We start from the raw sequence: 19186 nt of genomic DNA, 5'->3' as shown, positions 1-19186 counted from the left end.
ATTAATAATTTTAAGCCGAAACAAACAGGGCCATAATGTAGTAGGAAGAAATTCATATTATGTTAAGGTTTGCTCGATTAATCCCACCTACAAGGGGATTGAGGTGATTTGGAGGGGAATACTTCACACTTATTAAGGTGTGAAATTAATCCCCTTCAATCTCTCTCTCTCTCTCTGGGTCTTAACCGAACAAAGACCTTAGCGAGAATACTTTTATGGTACTGTATCGACCCAAAGTTATACTTTTGTCTCATGTGGCATATCAAAAAGTCCACATACTTTGGGAGGTGATTTGCCGAAAAACGAAGAACAACTCACCAGCGGCAAATTATATATTGATTATCAGACCTTTTAAAAACAGTTCTTTGATTAGAAGGCACTCTTTTAGTGGGAAATAATCATTTATCCATTTCACTAAAGGCCATCTGAAACAACCATAAAACTAGAAATCTGCAAAGCAAAGGAGCTTGATGCACGCATGTGGACTACCATATATAGGCTGCATAACTTCATAACTAGTACTGGGATAAGTTATGCCACATCCCTTGCATTCTCTATGATTTTTAATGGCTTCAAACCAAAAGACCATTAGGAACAACAATACTCGCTAACTGTTCTTGTTTTTGAACCATTATCGACTGGTCACATGACAGCAGAAAATAAGTCCTCGCCCGAAGAAAGAAGGAAGAAATTAAACCGAACAACAATCCAGTTGTGTAGCCATGTATGTGCAGACAGTGTGCAGAGCCTCTTGGGTTCTAAAGGCAGAAGAGTACTACAATTTTATCATCAACTACTCCACAAATGAGTGGCCTCCCTCTCAATTAAGGATGGCTAGACGCCTCCGTATAACATGATGCTCCGTGCTTTGCTGCGGGATATATGTTAGATAATTCAGAGATGATGAAATAATTTGGATTGAAATATTATGAGAATGATGAATTAGCATGTGTATGTTTGGTATTAGAATGAAATAAATTGTAGATATAATTACTATAGGTTGATGTGACATGCTTGCATGTAAGTTTTAAGAGTGTTAATAAATAGTATGCTTGCATGTTGAGTTTAAGGTGTTTAGTGGGCATTAGCTTTATAGAAAGAAGAGATAGAACATGGTTGCATTGAGTTTTTCCATGCTTTGAATCTCTAGCATTGGTTCCTAGCGAACTAGATGTATACAAACTCTGATACCTTAAAACATTATTGTTACTGTAATATATTGAAATTCTAGAGCAGTCCTAGCTTCTGAGAAAATGAGAAGGCACATGGATCTGATCACTACATACATTGATTCATAGACCTACCTAGAACTTGATCATATATATTGTGACCATGGTAGCACATTATTGTTACATCAACATTCTACCGGGCAGCGCAATAAACAAAATCAATGATGATAAACTAGTGCACACAATCCACCAGAGTTAGCCATCTCAAACTGTGTGAATTTCCCCTGCATAAGCCATATGCAAATACTTTTGTGGCTCATTGAGATCCTGATAAGATATTTAGGCTTGGGAGGCATCACGAATCTAGCTACCGTGGTATGGACGCCTAGCACTAAATTGCAAAAAAGCAGGTAATACTGATACCAATCCTGCATGGACTAGTTTTGTTAAAATGGTGCCGTTACTTCCCATTCTGCTACTTTGTTTTGTTATCTGACTAGGCATGCATGTAAAACTGTTGTAAGAACCGTTGTTGTGTTATTTAACAACCGTGTTTTGATCGATTTGCTGCATACAAAGGTGATTGGGCTGCCCATCAGTGTTGTCCCCAGGGATGCTCAAAACTGCGAGGCGACGATGGCTGTTCAAAGTTACCCAAGGAAGCAGGGGCGGAGCTAGGATTTTGAGGCACTGCGCTAGCCTAAGCTAACGCCATGTCTGATTGGGCTCAAATTCTAAGATCAATTTTGTAAGCTACAAATCTTTAAAGCCAAAATTTTTTTGAGCTAAATTAATTGTGGATTGAGGCAATTTCGGTAAGATATCATTATTTTAGATTAAACATAAAGTGTTAAATCACTTCAATTAGTTGTTTAGACTTTATACTCCAATTTTGGCAATAATTTATGAGCAAAAACCATATAAAAATTGGCTAACTACGCATAACTATTTTGGGCACAAAAGCATGTTCCCAGAGTTGTTTTTGAACTAAAAATACCTAATGTGTACTACTTGATTAGAAGAATTAGTAGCCTAATTCCATGTATAAACACACTACATAGCGACAGCTAATTTTTTAAGTGATCAAATATGCTAATGGGCGTGCGGTGGTGGTGGGCTGACCACGCCATAACAAGGAAAGAGTCCATTCTACGTCCCTCATATATAGGTCGAGTTTCATTCGCATCCTTTAACTGTAAAACCGGGTATAGAATATCCCTCAACTTCTAAAACCAGATTAATTTATATCCCTCAACAGTTTGCACAGTGGTTCTGGTCTTACGTGGCGCCAAATTGGCTATGGCCCACCTGCAATCCTCTTTCTCATTTTGCTCGCCCAAATGAAATTATTAGGTTGGTCCACACGTCAAAAGTACTCCTTCCGTCCTTAAAAAAACAAATCTAGAATTAGATGTGACGCATTCGAGTACTATAAATCTAGACATACCTATGTCTAAATTCATTATACTAGAATACGCTATATCCATTATTAGGTTGGTTTTTTATTGGACGGAGGGATATCCAAAATGCTAGTTGCCTTGTAACGCATACACTGAGCGTTTGTCCCCGCCCCCCCCCCCCCCCCCCCCCCCCCCCCCCCAAAGATGTTGGAAGACGCGATGAGCAATTCTGAGCGTTTAGTCTGAGCTAGCTGCTGCAGTTCAGCGGGCCGCGGTCAACAAGCATTGGCTAATGGGGTCACTGCTCACAATATACGAAGGAACACACTGGTTGGTCAGATATCGTACATCGGTGTTATCTGATCAAACATTCAAATACACATAAGTTTGAGAATTTCTGACGAAATTGTTCGTGTACTCGGGGGAGGGGTGAGGGTTCAAACTTCCCTTTCGAAGTGAAGTTGCAAACATTGTCGATCCAATGCATCTTTAAATCAGCAGCTGAAATATCTCGAGTAAGTAGAAATTTTGTGGAACAAAAACAGTCCATTCAATCTCATTCGTATATATATTGCCGCAAGAATAGAGCATAACCAATTATGATGAAGATAATAAAAAAAGAAATGGCATGAATGTGTAATATTCTGGCCCATTAGTAAAGGTGGAGATCCTGCGTGTGTTATGGTGTGGCATTGATAAGATCAATAACAAATGAGGAATTATATAGGTTGATAAACACAGGTCGTTCTAGGTTAACCATTTACACATAATGATGACCAAAGTGAAGGTGGGTATTAGACTATTAGTCCTCGAAAGTATTAGATATTTGGGAGGAAATAAAGAATATTCAGTATTATAGAGTTGTTGTTTTATACATGTGTCTAAGAAACATTTTTTCATCCACATAATGCACAATTAACTGTTACTCGACGTGCACAGTGCGCAGCATTGAAAGGAGAAAAACGTAAGCCCGGAAAAATAGTCTACGGCACAGGTATTGTAGCTGCCAATCTAGAATGTTGGTTAGTGAGAGGATAGTGGAGATCAGGACAAATGGCAAGTGCTGTCACAGCCCTCTGACAAGGCACCATGCTACAGCAATGGACCCAATTCCAATGAATGGGTGGATGGTGACGAAGTAATGATTGATTACTCGCAAGGTATGAGAATTTGAAGGGAAGGTGAATACTGATACTGCTAGATAGAACTGCCTTTCCTGTTTTATATATGTCAAAGAGATCACCAGCCACTGAACGAATCTGAAAGGAATCAAAATATGTGCAGGTTTATGCTATTCTTCTTTCAAGTATCCAACTCCTGAGTTTGCTACAAATTCATCTAGCAAAAGGCATGGAGACATTGGGGGCATTATCCAAAGGACAAAAAACTATCGATCTAAGGTTGGGAGGCATCAGGAAGTTATCTTTCTGGAGCTCCCTATGTAAGTATTCATTATCTGCAGTATGATCTAGCTTTATTTTTGCGAACATGAGGAGTCCCCTAAAACAGCAATACATCATCTCATGCTTATGAGGGGTAATTGCATAAGGCATATAAATTTTCTGTTGATGATCCTGGGTGCTGCCTGTTGGGATATTGTGGTTAAAACAAGGAATGATTTATTCATCAATGATGTTGTCCTCAAATGACCTCTGAATATCCTGTACAAAATGGTGTCTTTTATACAGAGATGGAAGATGTGGTGGATGTGCTGCCAAGAAATATTTGAAGGCTAGGATAGGAAGTTGGTTCGTGAATGTCCATCAGTGGTAGCTCTCCTTTCGCTGGTAGTGTAGTGTGATGCAGTCTCCTGCCTGATCTTGGCTCTGCTTAAGTGCTTGTATTGATGATTTGGAAAGCCAGTTATCTCCTTTTCTTTGGTTTCTTATGTTTGAGCCTTAATCGACTGTTCTGGCTTTCTTTTAAAATTTTGAGGCTTGGTCACATTCACATTGTGACCTTCCTTCTAAAAGAAGTATGAGTCATACAATAATTAGTAGCAGACGAATCCAAATACTTGCAAATGAAGAAATAACTACCAAAATTAAGGTCAGATGGTGCCTTTTCACTCTTCAGATGATCAGATCACAAAACCAGAAGAATCACATGGAATGGCTGGACAGGTATCCCAACGTTGGGCACAAATGTGCATTTAAAAAATAAGTTTCCAAGCTGCCTCACTATCAGAACAGTAAAAATTGTCAGGCAAAGTAATACATGCTAAATTTAGTAAAGAAAATTTTGCTTCGAGTTTGAGGCACAAAATCAAGCGGATAGTAGTTTGAGGCTGGACAAATTAGTATTATTCAAGGGCTCATGCCATTTTTCTAAATTCCGTGTACTGTTACAAAGGCTCTAGCTGTGTTTGCTGCAGACAGAAATACAGAATGAAAACAAGTGAAAGTAAATTTAATGAATTTTTTAAACGTTTTAGCATATTGTTTAGTGTGGATGGAAGATTTGGTGGAAATGATCCATCTTATACCAATCATCCAGAACAACAGCAAATATATCAATTTGTAAGACATATTTGTAAGACAGGATGACAAGGCACTTCAATCCAATCAACCATATCAATTTGCCATCAAATATATACAACATAAGTCTGCAAATAGAAGCTACCAACTCATACTGCCATCTTCATTTCTATCTTCTGGTGAGGATCATAGCGAACCAGTTTGAAGTCTGATGTTACAAAAGAATCAATATCTTTCTTCACAGGATTTATCTTCAAAATCTGCAGATGGGATCCAAAACTCACAAAAACATCAGTTGAATAATCAAAAAATCAGGTACTTTGAATAAAATATATCATTTTTATGCAGTAAATCAATCAACATTTGCTTACAGGGAATGGTTTAGGCTGCTTCCGCATTTGCTCCTCTAACGCTTCAACATGTGTACGGTAAACATGGGCATCACCTATAACATGGATAAAATCCCCAGGAGAAAGATCTGCTCACAAAGAAACAGAATGCTTATGTCAAAAAAAACACAGAAAAAGAATGGGTACATAAAGAGTTGGGATCAGGTAGTTCTGCAACTGTTTATTGTAATATATTTTTATATTCACTAAAAATGGAAGGCAATAAACCAAGAATATTACGTACAATTTTATTCTATATTACCATAAGAATGATTCATAACAGTTTTTCTGCCAGGAAACTGATAGCTCTAAATTGCATTTGAAAGTTCCAGCATAACAGGCTAATATGACAGATCGCTGTGTATACAAGTATACAACAATCAATATATAAATCGGATTATCAGAATCAACAATAAACCAAGTTGTTACGAATAATTAGCATGTGCAATGGGTTCTAGTTTGAAGTTTTGACATTAGGGGAAACGAACAACTGGTGTAAAAAGATAAGCAAGTGAGAACATACCACACACTTGTGCAATCATACATGTCAGAAGAGAATATGATGCAATGTTGAATGGCACACCGAGCCCCATATCAGCAGAGCGTTGGTACATCTGGCATGATAACTCCCCATCCTCAACATAAAACTGGGGATTTCAGTACATTACAGAAGTTAGATAAGCTAGTCAAATGAGAAAAGCGCATCTGGTAGCATCAAAATCATTTCATGAAAAACTAAGAGATGTCACTGAAAACTTGTCTCCATCCAGAAGACTGACCCTTTTAATTCGGTTCTCTCCACTATGCCAAATTATCACCTCACAATCTTTCCTTTGCTAATCGGCAATGAAGAGATTAGATAACATCAAGGTATTGTCCCATTATGGATTCAGATAGTGCAAGTGGGGTCACTGTCTTGTTAAATGGGACAAATATGAAAAACCAAAGGATCTTTCCTCTATTGAGGAAGGTCTTGATAAGTTTAAACGGCACTCTGCTTGCAGTGGCAGTGCATGAATAGAAAAGCAGTTACAAATAATGATTGTTGAATTGGAATTGCAGAGCTTCATTGAAAGGGACCCTTGGCATTTGTTCGGAATCATGGAGCCAAAACATATTGCACCTAACCTCTTCAAGGTGGAAACATGAAAAAATAAGAACAGTTCAGACTGAGAAATGTCTTCCATAGCTTCACAGGATGGAGGCATGAGTCTAACGCCAATGTACAAATAAAAATGAAGAAATTCAACGACCTCATGATCTACGCTTGCTAGAACAGTCGAAAGGAGAGAGATAGAGGAGTGTTCCAACTCAAAGGTCAATCTCCAAAAGACAGCCTTCAAAATCAATGTGGAGACTGTAAACTATGTTTGCCACCTCTATTAATGCATTAGGCAGAGATCTTGCCTTGCTACTAAAAATAATAATCTCATGAAAATTGTATCAGAATATCGGCACCATGTCACCAATATGTATTGGAAACTAAGCGAACTCTGAAGAAAATCTTACGAGGGGTTCCCGATCTAGACATAAATAAATGGTTAAGTTTTTTAACATTGGCTTCAGTGCTTCACTTATGTACAACATTGTGATTACTGAAGATTGGTAAGATTAAATTCTTAAATACAGAGGACTGAAGCTTGAGATGTAAACATGAAGAAAAAAGACTAAGCTATGCTAACCTGAGCAAACATGTGGCATGGTGGCAGGGCCATCTTTTTCAGGTCTGTTGGATTCCATGCAGATAAAATGATTCTTCTATCATCGGGATTATTCTTGATCTTGTCAATGACATCCATTAACTGATCAAAACCTTTTCCCACGTAGTCAGCATGCATGTCAGTATATCTACAAAATATTTCGCGGAAATTAGAATCTAGTCAGATAAAGTTAAGGAAATATGGAGAGAAAGAGAGAGAGAGAGAGGAAAGTTTCAAAGTACTGCAAACTTACTCAGCACCAAAGTGTCTCCACTGAAATCCATAAACTGGTCCCAAGTCCCCCTCCTCCCTTTGTGTTAAACCAATACTACAAAATTCCAAGAAAAAAAATAAGATACTTGCTTCCAAGTTATGTTTCTATCAAGAAGATATATAATAAGAGATGTACCTGTCAAGATACTGCCTTGAAGCATTGCCATCCCATATGTGAATACCTTTCTCCTGTAAAACCTGCAAGAGAAAACTTGTTTACTGCCATGACAAATAAAAATAACAAACTATTTGGAGAAAACAATAATTTAAAATTTCAGAAACAGTGCCCATAAACAACAGCTTGAATGAATTGAAGGAGACTGTCAATTCAACAAAGCAGATCAACATGGGTTACGGAGTTCAGTGCATATGACAAAACAATCAACAATTTGAATGTACAAATAGTAATAGCATCAGTAGTACCCAAACATGAATCATGTATTCATGTATGCATTACAAGTTTATAACTGTTATGTGCAGCAACACTGTTTGTGTTTTGAACAGTGTCCTCAATAATTTAGAAGTGAGTTTGTTTCGAGATTGAACTAGAGACTGAGTTGAACTAGAGACTATTTACTTAATTTTGGAGAAAAGTTTCTTAAGGGGTCACCCTACCTATATAAGAATGGGGTTGCATGACAAATGACCTATCTTTTTATTAAGCAAGAAGAGATGAATAAACAAGTCCCTAGCCCCTCAACTTCAGCTGTTACCTCTCCCGTGACGAGCTACTCTAGTTCTATTTTTTGCCAAGCCGGTCCCATATACTTCACCTAGCACTGTTCTACTTAAAGTCGTCGCAAGCCAGTTCCTCTGACAGTTGTTTTCCCCCCATGATGATCTAAGGATCATTACAGCGACAATAAAACAGCAATCATGACATGAAAGGCAGACAAAATAAGTAACTGGGATTTAAGTATGCTTGCCAGCATAAGATCAGTAAATTTGTCACATGACAGCCAGAAAACATAAGATGCACAACTTGCTGGAAATAGGATACACATGTACGGTGGTATTCCAAAAACAGATGAATGGGCCAAGTGCCGTAACATATTTAATTAGAAAATACAGTACAAAAGAATCCCATTGAACTTAGCTATGCATAACTTCCACACGATGCATGATGCAAGCTCTAAGATGTACCATATTGTGCGTTATAACTTTATATTATCACCCACAACAGTTCCAGTGCGCATGAGAGTGTGTCCCCTTGTACGTGAAAAGTGCACTAGCCCTTTTACCACTAAAATAATACAGCACAACAAAGTAGCAACGAGGTCGTCTCATACATACATCAAGCAACTAATTGCTCTATGTATTAAAGGAAAAGGCACCTTTGCATTTGTTGAGCCACTGATGAACCACAATAGCTCTTCAAGAACACCACGCCAAAATACCCTCTGGTAAAGGCAAAGAGAACATTTCACTTATCAAAAGTAGTCCAGGATAATAAATAAAAATAAATGTTATGCTGTTTGAGGATTAGTAAATACACAAGGGGTACAATGCCCCAAGATTTTTCATCCATAGTTCAAAGTTCAGACAAACAGGCAAGTCCTGATTAAGATAAATAAGATGACTTTGCCAAATTTTACAATTCTTGAAAACTATCAAAAAGGAAATTCACATAGTTTGTCACATAAATCAGTCTCATAATATTTTAGGGCATTTGTGGTAAAAATATCTTAATTTAACCTTATTAAGGACCAAGCTACTGCAATAGTGAAATGCTCATTTCAACAGAATTAAGAATAATTGATGCAGTCAGTAAATTGCAAATCCATCTTGCAGAGTACAAAATACAAATGAGGCCCATTTAACCAAGAAATTAACCATAAAAGAAGGTAAATATTAAATAAAAATAAAAATGCAGTGCAAATCCCTCAGCAGAAACATGATTGACATCCTTTTTGCAGGTATCACTGATATCCATCTAAGTCATTCTTCAACAGGCTAGAAGCAGCTTAAATTTTTAACACCAGATAAATGTGTATTTGTTCATTATATGACAGTTCCCTTTACTTTCTTCCCTGAAAGAAAAACTTTACCAAAAACGAATTATCAGAAATAAGGTATTCTTTCAGTTCTAGGACCATGTACTGACCATAGCTTTGTTTATACTCGGTAGTGCCTTTTTTTCCAGGAATATGCAAAAGCTATGCATATCAATGTATTAAGACTTTAAAGAGCAGTGTGCTTAGTAGTGTATACAGTTCAAAAAGAATACAGTATAAAATACCTTCGTTGTGAGCAATGGAAAGTTCCTCCTTAAGTTGAACCGCATCTGATAAGAAACAAAAAAATACTTATAGCCCTCCATGGATCAAATACAATTCCAACAAAAATATGATGAGAAAGTACCTGGCAACCAAACTTTGATACTGTCCCTGTTCCTGTTCTGTCATTTTTCTTAGCACCATTTCTTATTATATCTTGAACAAGATTGAGATATTGATACTCCTCGTGCCTTTCAAATATCATTTTAGGTAAAAAGGAAAAATTCTCAATTTGAAACTTGACCTTCTTAGAATCATTTCCAGTCAATTCCTTGCCACTAGAATCATTAGCTTCTGCAATTGATTTTGTAACACGAACAAAGGAAATGAAAGAATGCTTGATGCCGTTTTCTACCACTGGAAATGATGAATACCATGGGTGGAAAATGGAGAGATCAATTGGAGGAATGAAAGTATCACATTCAATGCTGGACTCTATGTCGGTAAGATGGATGGCCTCACAAGCAGGCGCATTTAAAGATTGCCTACAACACAACTTGTTGTTAAAGTTAATATTGAATCTGATGACAGAATAGCTAAGTAATGTTGTGCACAAAGATATTCCAATAAAAAGGTGATGACTCACCTCAGAATCTCGCCACCTCCTATTATAAAAGTTTTCTCAACTGTCAAACAGTATGGAGTTGTTGCTAGCAGTTGTAAGGCAGAATCCAAACTCCCACAGATAACAACATTTTCTGCAGTTGCAAAATCAAAACTACCAGAACGAGTCAATATTACATTCAAACGACCAGGGAGTGGTCTAAACTTAAGGGGTATGCTTTCCCATGTTTTCCTTCCCATTACAACAGCATTTTTCTTTGAAGGGTCTGACGTAGTCACTGTAATATCTTTAAAAAACTTCAGGTCACCCGGCAGCTTCCATGGCAGCGTCCCATCCTTCCCAATACCCATGTCGCGAGTAGCAGCAACCACAACTTGATAACTTCTCTTAAGGTTGCTCTCTGAGTTACCATTGTTAACATTTGTAGACATGACTATCACTTGAGATTTGTGAAAGCGGGAGAAATTGAGTTTGTCCCTGAATTCAAGATATTTGAGACTTTGAAGTCTGAAGATCAGGATGTTACTCTTTCTGAAAAAATGTGTGGCCTGAATATTAGAAGGCAACAAAAGAGAAAGAATCCAAAAAGGACAGCACTCTTCAAATATTGAGATCCAAAAAAAAGGACATTTTTTTTAGATAATGCCAATAAGGACATTTAGGGAAACGTCTATAAGAATTTAAGACTTCATACATCCTCACCAAATAAGAGGAATCAATCACTGGCCTTCCGAAATCACTGAGGAAATGGTATGTGACTACCCTAATTATATTGCCCTACTTTACTTCCAGAGTACATCCTGCACTCTTCTGATGGAAGAAATGTAAAACTTAATTTTCTGTAGGGATGGCAGTAATGCCCACGGGCTCGGGTAGATACCCGACCCGATGGACAGGGGCGTGGGCGCGTTCTTTTGTCCGTGGGCACGCCCGACCTGACACCCGCGAACTTAGTGAGCGCAGCCGGGTTTTATATTTTGCCCACGGATAACCCATGCCCGACCCGAAAATTTGTAGCCCATCTATATCCAATTATCCATCAGGCATGCCTTCAATAGTTTAACATCCCTCCTCAGGCCCAGCCCATTGGCCCATTTATATGAGGCGGTATATATATTTCACATCTCTACATAACCCTAACCCTAGTCTCTCACTCCCTCGCGTCTCTCTCTCTCTCTCTCAGTCTCTCTCTCTCGGGCTCCCGGCGCACGGGAGGGAATGAGCATAGGCGGGGGCGCCGCGGCGCAAGGGAGGGAGGGAGCAGGCAGAGGGACCACAGGTGGCAGCACACAGGTGGCGGCGCACAGCCGCACGGGAGGGAGTAGGCGCCAGCGCACGCAGGCAAGCCTGATCTTATGCCAGATCTGAAATTGGTGTTGTGACTTGTGAGCTGAGATTAAGTGTTGAACTGAGATATTGCTGGCTTTGTTGTGCAACTGATGGCTGCCCTGATTAATTGATATTGTTGGCTTTGTTTTGCAAGTCTTGATGTTGATGTCATGACGTAGATGTTGTAAGTGTTGAACATAAATTATGTGTGTAGATGTGGTTTTGTTGTAACTTTTGCATTTATAGTTCTGTTTTTAAAATTTGTGCTATCCAGTGGAGTGGGTACCCGTTGGGCATGCCCGTTCCCGTCAGACATGGGCACAGGCATGGGGTTTTTGCCCAATAGACCTGGCGAGCGTGGGTTGGGCACGGGCATGTGAGTCTCGGGTTGGGCGCGGGCATGTGGGTCTCGGGTCAGGCATGGACTCCCTTACTTAAGATGTCGCCGCGCACCGAAACCAAGCCGCGGAGGCCAGCAGCGGCTGCGCTATTCTGCGGCACGCCACCGTCGATTCACCGAGCGGTGATCGGGGGAGGCGCCCGAAGGCCGCGTTTCGGGAATTTTTTTTTTGGGGGGGGGGGTGTGTGGAGGCGGCGGGAAATTTTCATGCGCAAACCCTAGCAGCGGAAACGACTTGCACCAAAAATTTTTTTTTAGTTTTCTCAAACTGCCTCTCTATCTCTCTCTGGGAGGAGATGGGCCACTAGCCCACGATTGGGCATTAGGGCCTAATAAATTTTTTTTGCGTGCGTACTGCTTTGTTACTTCAGCTTGCGTTTTCACCACGGAATAAGTTCATCTGAGGTCCCTTGACTCGTCAATGAATCCGATTTTTCGTCTTTCAATTGGAAAACCAGATACAACAGGTCCATCTACTATCAAAACAGGTGCAATATAGGTCCTATAGCGGTTTGGACGACGGTTTTAGCTAACGTGACGCCACGTGGCTAATTTGACTCGGTCTTCATCTGATGTGGCATATGAAGCAAAATTTAACAATTTTAAAAATAAAACAAAATATGGGCCCACATGACAGTCAAATAATAAGATTAAAAAATAGTGGGACCCACATGTCAGTGATCCCCTTCCTCTAGCTCATCCCCTCTCTTCTCTATTAACTCCCCTTCTCCTCCCTCTCTTCTCTATCTCCTCATCTCCTCATCCCATTCTCCTTCCATCTCGTCGACGCCTGCACTGCCGCCAACGCCGCCGGAGACCGAGAGGGTGGTGGAGGTCAAGCTCTACCACAAGCCCGTCGTGCTCGCCGGCCTCCTGCTGCCACCCAATGCCGGTGACGACGGCGACCTCCTGGACCTAATATCGTGGCTCGACGAGCAGTCGGGCACGGATATGACGGAAGAAGTCGCCTCCGCCTAACGCCCGTGACCGTCTAGCACATCGCCTCATCTATCCTCTCTCTCGAGCTGCACGAGCCCGACGGTGCCACGTCGTCTCCTCTTTCCTCCACTGTCGTGCCGTCCGCTTACCAAGAAGGACCAGCTCACCGCCGCCATGGCCGCCAGAGGACGACACCATCACCATCTGTATCTGCTCACACCTGATGCCACCAACGCATCCAACCTCGGCTACCTCCCCCACCTTGGTCGGCGATGGAGACGCGAGGCCGCGGCTGTGGCCTAGCGACGGTGTCTCGCTCACCATCCCTTCTCCTCCTCCTCCTCCACTCAGCCACTGCCTTTCGCCACCATCCACAGTGTTTGCTCCCACGCCGCAGATGCCAAGAAAAATGTGTAACTGACACTGAGAGAAAGGGAGAGAAACAAAGAGAGAGAGGGGTAAGGAGAGGATGTGTTAGTGATATCTGGGGTCCGCTAATTTTCATGTACGTCCCACTAGTTCTTACTCCCTCCATACTCGTAAAGAAAGTCGTTCAGGACAATGTTTAAGTGAATCCTTGGGATATAAATCATGAATAATTCTCAAGTTGCTGAGTTTGAAAATATAAAAAATATATGAATAGATTTGTCTTGAATAATACTTTTATAAAAGTATACATATATCACTTTTCAATAAATATTTTTATAGAAACAAGAAGTCAAAGTTGTGTTTTGAAGACCGTGTCACTGTCCAAAACGACTTCCTTTACAAGTATGGAGGGAGTATCTTCTATCTGATTGACATGTGGGCTCCATTTTTTTTTATTTTAATTTTTGTATTTTGCTTCCGTTGCCACGTCATCGCCACGTAAGACGAGAACAAGTCAAACTAGCCACTTAGATGCCACGTCAACCAAAACCGCCATCCAAACTGCCTTGGGATTTTTTTGCACCGGTTTTGACAGTTGTGGGATCGGTTGTATCTGGTATTACAATTAAGGAATAAAAATCGAATTCGCTGTCAAGTTAAGGGACTTAAAATGAACTTATTCCTTTCGCTGCCGCTGCTATGTTCATCGGCTTCCCCAGAAAGATGGGTCCCACATATAAGGGTGGGACCCACCTGTCAGTCCCCCAGCTGAGCCCTGCGGTTGCTTCACTTCTCCTACCCAATCCAACAAAACTCCGCAATCGAAACAGGAGCGGATTTATTTATATCAAGAAAAAAAAGGAAGAAAATTTGCCAGCTACTCATTTCGGGATCGCTTCAATATTGGCCTGACCACGAATGTTTCAATTACCTTTTTCAAAGAATTACAGTTAGAAATTGATCAAATTACTATCGAATTCTCCATCAGTGAACCTCAGTTCTCTTCACCAAGCCATTATATTCGTCCCCAACTTCTACCTTCGCCACCGACCACACTCGATTAAAAGAAAAACAACATAGCACTTCACTTACACCTAATACTCTTCCTTCTCGAAAGAAATTAAACATATTACTTTCGTATTCTCCCTGGATGAACCTCCACTCTATTTTCCACATCAATATATTCGTCCCCAAATTCTAACCTTCGCCACAGAACACGCACGATTAAGAAACAAAAAAAAACAACATAACACTTAGATTACGCCTAATACACTCTTCCTTCCCACTGTACCAATCTTGAGTCAGCCAAGGCGAATACACTACAACCTGAGTGATTTTCTCAGGAAATTAACCGAACAAGAAGAAGAAAAAAAAAAGAAAGAACGAATCTGCTTAAAGAACAACCGAATCACTCACTCGAGATGGCGCCGCGAGCCGAAACCAAGCCGCGGAGGCCAGCAGCGAGAGGTCCGCCGTCGAATCGCCGAGGTGGTGGTCGGGGGGAGGCGCGAGGAGCCGCGTTTTTTTTTTTTCTTTTTTTTCTTTTTTTTGGCGGGAGACGGCGGGAAACTTGCGCGCGCAAACCCTAGTAGCGGAGAGCCCGGAGACGAGTTTTCCCTCACCAAAAATCCTTCTTGTCACTTTCCGCGTGGGCCCACATGGCAGTCTCCTGCTGCGCGGTGGGTCCCACATATGGCAGTGGGACCCACCTGTCAGTGCCACAGCTCCGGTTGCTTCGCTTCTCCTACCCGGTAATCGAAACAGGAGCGGATTTATTTATATTTATATAGGAAAAAATTAAAATAAAATCGGATTCTTCTTCTCTTCTCGTGGGGATTCCGGCGAGGATTTCGGCGAGCGGGGGGGCGATCGATCGAGAGCGTCCGCCGCCGCCGCGGAGGTAGGAGGGAGGGGAGACAGACCGGTCGCGATGAACTGCGAGACGTGCCAACTGAAGGAGCTGGTGAGATCCAGCGCCGCCTCCCTCCCTCCCTCTCTCATGTTGGGGGAATTTTCTTGTTTTTTTTTTTTTGTGGGGGGAGGAGGGGATAATTTGTGCTTTGAAGAAGATGTTTTTACTGACGGTTTAATGATGGTTTTTAATCGCATGCGCACTAGGAGCTGGAACAGGATGAGATCAAAGATGTGCTGCGATGTGAGTTTTTTTCTATTTCACCTCTTGTTGATGAGTAGTACTTCTTCCTAGTTCGTTACTGCACACACACTTTCTGTTTCATTGATGAATCCTATGTGTGAATTTAGCCCCATCAGAGGATCAACTTTGTAAGGAAGACAAACAGAACTTTTTAATGGAGGATTATGTGCTATGTGCTGCACTTGTATGATTCTTGAGATCGAAAGTTTTACAGTTTGTCTTCAGTTTTTTTTTTTTTCTTTTAGGGACAAATTAGTGATTGTTTGGTACGGAGTCGTATATTGCAAAAAAAAAAAAAGTCCCTTTTTCAGTTTTTTTGTAACAATGTTTAAGGGGACAAGTGTGTGGAGTTCCCCACCAGAAACTAGGAATTCCAAAGAAATAATCTTTACAAGATCAATTATAAGCTTCAGAGCCTCTGAATCAGAGGAAGCATCGACCATGGAGAATACTAGCAGGTGGTAGTGGGATAAGGATTACAACCATTAAGATTAGTCCATCCCTAATTATAAAGAAGCATCTTGTGAGAAGTGTCTATGATGGTAGAGGGAGGGATGGGGATCTGGCTGTATTCCTTAATGAAATGTTATATCTGGATCTAATTATTATATCTGCAGCGTGTATTCTTGAAGCATATATCATGTATGTCACAGATGTGTTATTCTTATGTCTGTCCACGCTATGTTGGTACTTGGTAGTGATGGTATGTATGAATATGTTGCAGGCATTTTACATACGATCTTCTTCCACCGAACTCTTACTCTTGTTCGGCCTAAAGATGTTGACTGCGATCTCTTTGAGATCACCTATGTGAGTACTATTTTATTTCTTGAAGAACCATGTTACAGCCCATTTCATCTGTCTATTTGATGTTGCGAACAATTTTACGAGGTTTCCAATTTAAGGAAATATCATGACCTGATGACGTTTGTTGGACTTGGTTCCAAACAAATAATCTTGTTCTTCTGCATGCTCCTGCCCCAGGTTCAATGCGGACTTCCTGACTTAGAAAAGGAGGTGGATGAAAAGATCAACCAGTTCATTGCTTGGGTGGAGAAGCATCCAAATCGAAGAAGCCAGGTTTGTTTGATATTCATAATCATTATACTCTGCCCTTTACACATTTGCGTTATTTGGTTTTAATACCGGGGGAGTTCAATATATTAGGTCTGCCTGTCCTTCTTTGACGAAAAGAACAAAAACCCAAGCTGGTTCACCAGCAAAACTGAGAGGATTTACTGGGAACAGTGGTTCATCAATTTGCATGTCATAAGCCCTAAAGGACATGGAAAATCACGTAGCTCCAAAGCATCAACAAGTATTCGAGGTTTTTTTTCTTACAGCTCATTCTTCAGGATTGTATTATTTCACATGTATATAGCAAATCATCGGCAAACTAATTTCTGTTGACATTTCCCCTCAGGGAAAGCGTTGGAAGAGGCCAGCTCCAAGCGTGCTGCGCTGGGGTTGCTGATCCAGGAAGTCCTTTTCCAGATCATCAACTTCGCCAATGAGAAAAAAGACCATATTCCTCCAATCTCCGATAGGATATTCAATCACGAGATCTCGATCCCCAGGTGCATATTTTCATTTACATATCTAATTGCACTGAACATTTCGTTGGGTACCCTCTGATGACAGATGAATTCTGTAAGTTTGTTGAAGATTCTGTATCAATATCTGAATCTCCAGGTGACACCTTTTCCTTGGACGTGTTGACAGCTCTTCTGATTCTGTATTCGGGTGGAACGCCGACGTCCTTAGAAGAGTGTTGAATAGTTGAACTGAAGACGGTGATCATCAAGTACGCCATGTCCAGCGTTGGGATAGAAGATAACCCCCTATGTGGTCGTTCTGTCAAAGATGTCAAGCCATTGTCATGAACAGTATCATATTGTACAGAATAATTTAGGTAATAATAGAACAGACAGAAACCAACGATTTTACTCACTGGAGATGTAAATATTTCCCTTGTTAATCTGTGACCAAAAGCAGTTGTTCCTAACTAAAAACTCATGCTGGCAAATCTTACTATGAGAGAAATTGAGTTGTCTGCAGTCAATATGTGCGACCACAAGCAGCTTTGCTATAATAACTGACAGTGGCTAATCTTATTTGGGGAATCGATAATTTGCAACTGTGGTTGCTAAACAGGGGGTAATGTCTGCGAATTTCACAAAAAATAATTTACTTGTAGGAAAATATTGGAAGAATTTACAATTAAAGTTTTGTCTCTTTCAAGGTGGAAGATTCTTTTGTTTTTCTTTCCCACCACACTTGTGTTCCCATTCTGCAGGGGGTTGTGCTGGCTCTATTGCACCCAAGGCCGCCACCATGGTGCACATCCTTTGTAGTATATGACAAGGAGATGATGCGCCGTTTTCACTTGTGTGACGTTCTTCTTGTTCATACTTTCTTTTGTACCACACACTAGGCAAAGATATTGTATTTCTCTTACGCCCATATTATGTGTTTGAATTTTGCACTTTACGTGTAGCATTAGTAGAGGTCCCTCGTGTCGCTCTCACGAGGGTGGCTCGGGGGAGAAACCCTAGCAGCCTGCACCACCACCTTCGTCCCTCCTCTAGCCGCTTCACTACCATCGGAGCCCGAGGGGCTGGCCCGGAAGGCGGCGGCGGAGCTTCTCCTCGGCGTGGGAGGCAGCGCCTGAAATGGCCGCCCTGGCAAGCCCGGAATAGCCGGAATCGGGAGAGGATGAGCTCGCGGTGGCGCGACCCTGGAGACGCGGTCTGGTAGAGGCTCACAAAAGCAGTGGCCGGTGGCAAAGAAGGCTGAAGGTCGCAAGGACGTGCGACTCTTGTAGCGAAGGTAGCAGGTGGCTAGAGGGAGGCGCGGGAGAAATGGTGCTCACACGTTGACAAAATTTAGATGGCGATGGAGAAATGGTGCGTCAGTTGTGGATAGGCAGGCGGTAGGCGGCAGGTGAAAGCCCAGCCTGGCCTTGGCAGGGCCGGCAATGATGATGTTCGAGCGTCTCTCCTTCCTGAGAGCGTTGCCGTGCCATCTCCGCCTCTAGTGGGGCAGCTAGGTGAAAACCCAATCTCGGTTCTCTTTTGAGAACTTTGGTGGACAGCGGCGGTAGTGCTTTCCTCGCTTCTTTCCATGAAGACGTCATCTAGGTCCCTCTTTTTACTTAAAAAGGTGCGCGTGAGGTGCGAGGGTTGGGGGTGTGATCCTTGTAAGAACGTAAACTGTCCTTTTCTTAACAAACGTATTGCTCTTCAAGTTAGTTTTCAATGATGTCAAGGCCTATTAAAAAATGAATACCCCCATCAGCTGAGACTTACTTTCCCATCATTGAAAAATAACAACTTAGAAGTAAATCTGGACAAACACTCGTCCAAATCCACCCATAAAAGTTAGGGTTTTGGGGACGGAGAGAATACAAGAAAAAAGAAAATAGATCGATTCATACAACAAAAAAGAAGATGACCATATCTCATCCACCTAACCGTAAACCGAACCAACCCTAAATGTTAGGCCATGTTTAGATCGTCTGGCAAAATTTTTCACCCTGTCTCATCAAATGTTTGGACACATGCATAGAGTATTAAATATAAACGAAAAAAATAACTAATTACACAGATTGCGTATAAATTGTGAGACGAATCTATTAAGCCTAATTGCTTCATGATCTGACAATGTTGTGCTACAGTAAACATTTGCTAATGACGGATTAATTAGGCTTAATAAATTCGTCTCGCAGTTTACAGATGGATTCCGT

At 41.1% G+C, this 19186-nt stretch overlaps 2 protein-coding genes across 3 annotated transcripts; one reads left to right on the top strand and one right to left on the bottom strand.

Annotated features, from left to right (window-relative positions):
• Window positions 1–4626: 4626 nt before the first annotated feature.
• LOC127758176 (putative bifunctional dihydrofolate reductase-thymidylate synthase) lies at window positions 4627–14830 on the bottom strand. The gene is made up of 11 exons (XM_052283795.1): window positions 14703–14830; window positions 10271–10780; window positions 9770–10169; window positions 9648–9692; window positions 8743–8808; window positions 7545–7606; window positions 7389–7463; window positions 7118–7283; window positions 5959–6082; window positions 5418–5524; window positions 4627–5306 (listed from the first exon to the last, which is right to left on the bottom strand). Exons 2-11 carry the CDS (start codon window positions 10678–10680, stop codon window positions 5196–5198), a joined length of 1566 nt encoding a protein of 521 aa, XP_052139755.1. The 5' UTR covers window positions 10681–10780; window positions 14703–14830; the 3' UTR covers window positions 4627–5195.
• Window positions 14831–15082: 252 nt separating this feature from the next.
• LOC127756730 (autophagy-related protein 101-like) lies at window positions 15083–17503 on the top strand. 2 transcript variants are annotated; one of them, XM_052282109.1, is made up of 7 exons: window positions 15083–15249; window positions 15405–15441; window positions 16166–16251; window positions 16426–16521; window positions 16609–16768; window positions 16865–17018; window positions 17164–17503. In XM_052282109.1, exons 1-7 carry the CDS (start codon window positions 15217–15219, stop codon window positions 17222–17224), a joined length of 627 nt encoding a protein of 208 aa, XP_052138069.1. In that variant the 5' UTR covers window positions 15083–15216; the 3' UTR covers window positions 17225–17503. The 2 variants fall into 2 exon arrangements, with proteins under 2 accessions (XP_052138069.1, XP_052138070.1); XM_052282110.1 differs by having other exon boundaries at window positions 17134–17503.
• The last annotated feature ends 1683 nt before the right edge of the window (window positions 17504–19186 follow it).

The sequence above is a fragment of the Oryza glaberrima genome, chromosome 12 (assembly GCF_000147395.1).
Source record: "Oryza glaberrima chromosome 12, OglaRS2, whole genome shotgun sequence".
Taxonomy (NCBI): domain Eukaryota; kingdom Viridiplantae; phylum Streptophyta; class Magnoliopsida; order Poales; family Poaceae; genus Oryza; species Oryza glaberrima.
This window is presented reverse-complemented; position numbering and strand designations above follow the sequence as displayed.

Coding starts and splice junctions, on each gene's coding strand:
- LOC127758176 (XM_052283795.1), bottom strand. CDS start 10,680: ATGTCTACAAATGTTAACAATGGTAACTCAGAGAGCAACCTTAAGAGA. Junction 7,607..8,742: donor GTGGCTCAACAAATGCAAAG/GTGCCTTTTCCT, acceptor TTTCTCTTGCAG/GTTTTACAGGAGAAAGGTAT. Junction 7,464..7,544: donor TCAAGGCAGTATCTTGACAG/GTACATCTCTTA, acceptor GGAATTTTGTAG/TATTGGTTTAACACAAAGGG.
- LOC127756730 (XM_052282109.1), top strand. CDS start 15,217: ATGAACTGCGAGACGTGCCAACTGAAGGAGCTG. Junction 16,522..16,608: donor ATCCAAATCGAAGAAGCCAG/GTTTGTTTGATA, acceptor TCAATATATTAG/GTCTGCCTGTCCTTCTTTGA. Junction 16,769..16,864: donor AGCATCAACAAGTATTCGAG/GTTTTTTTTCTT, acceptor ATTTCCCCTCAG/GGAAAGCGTTGGAAGAGGCC.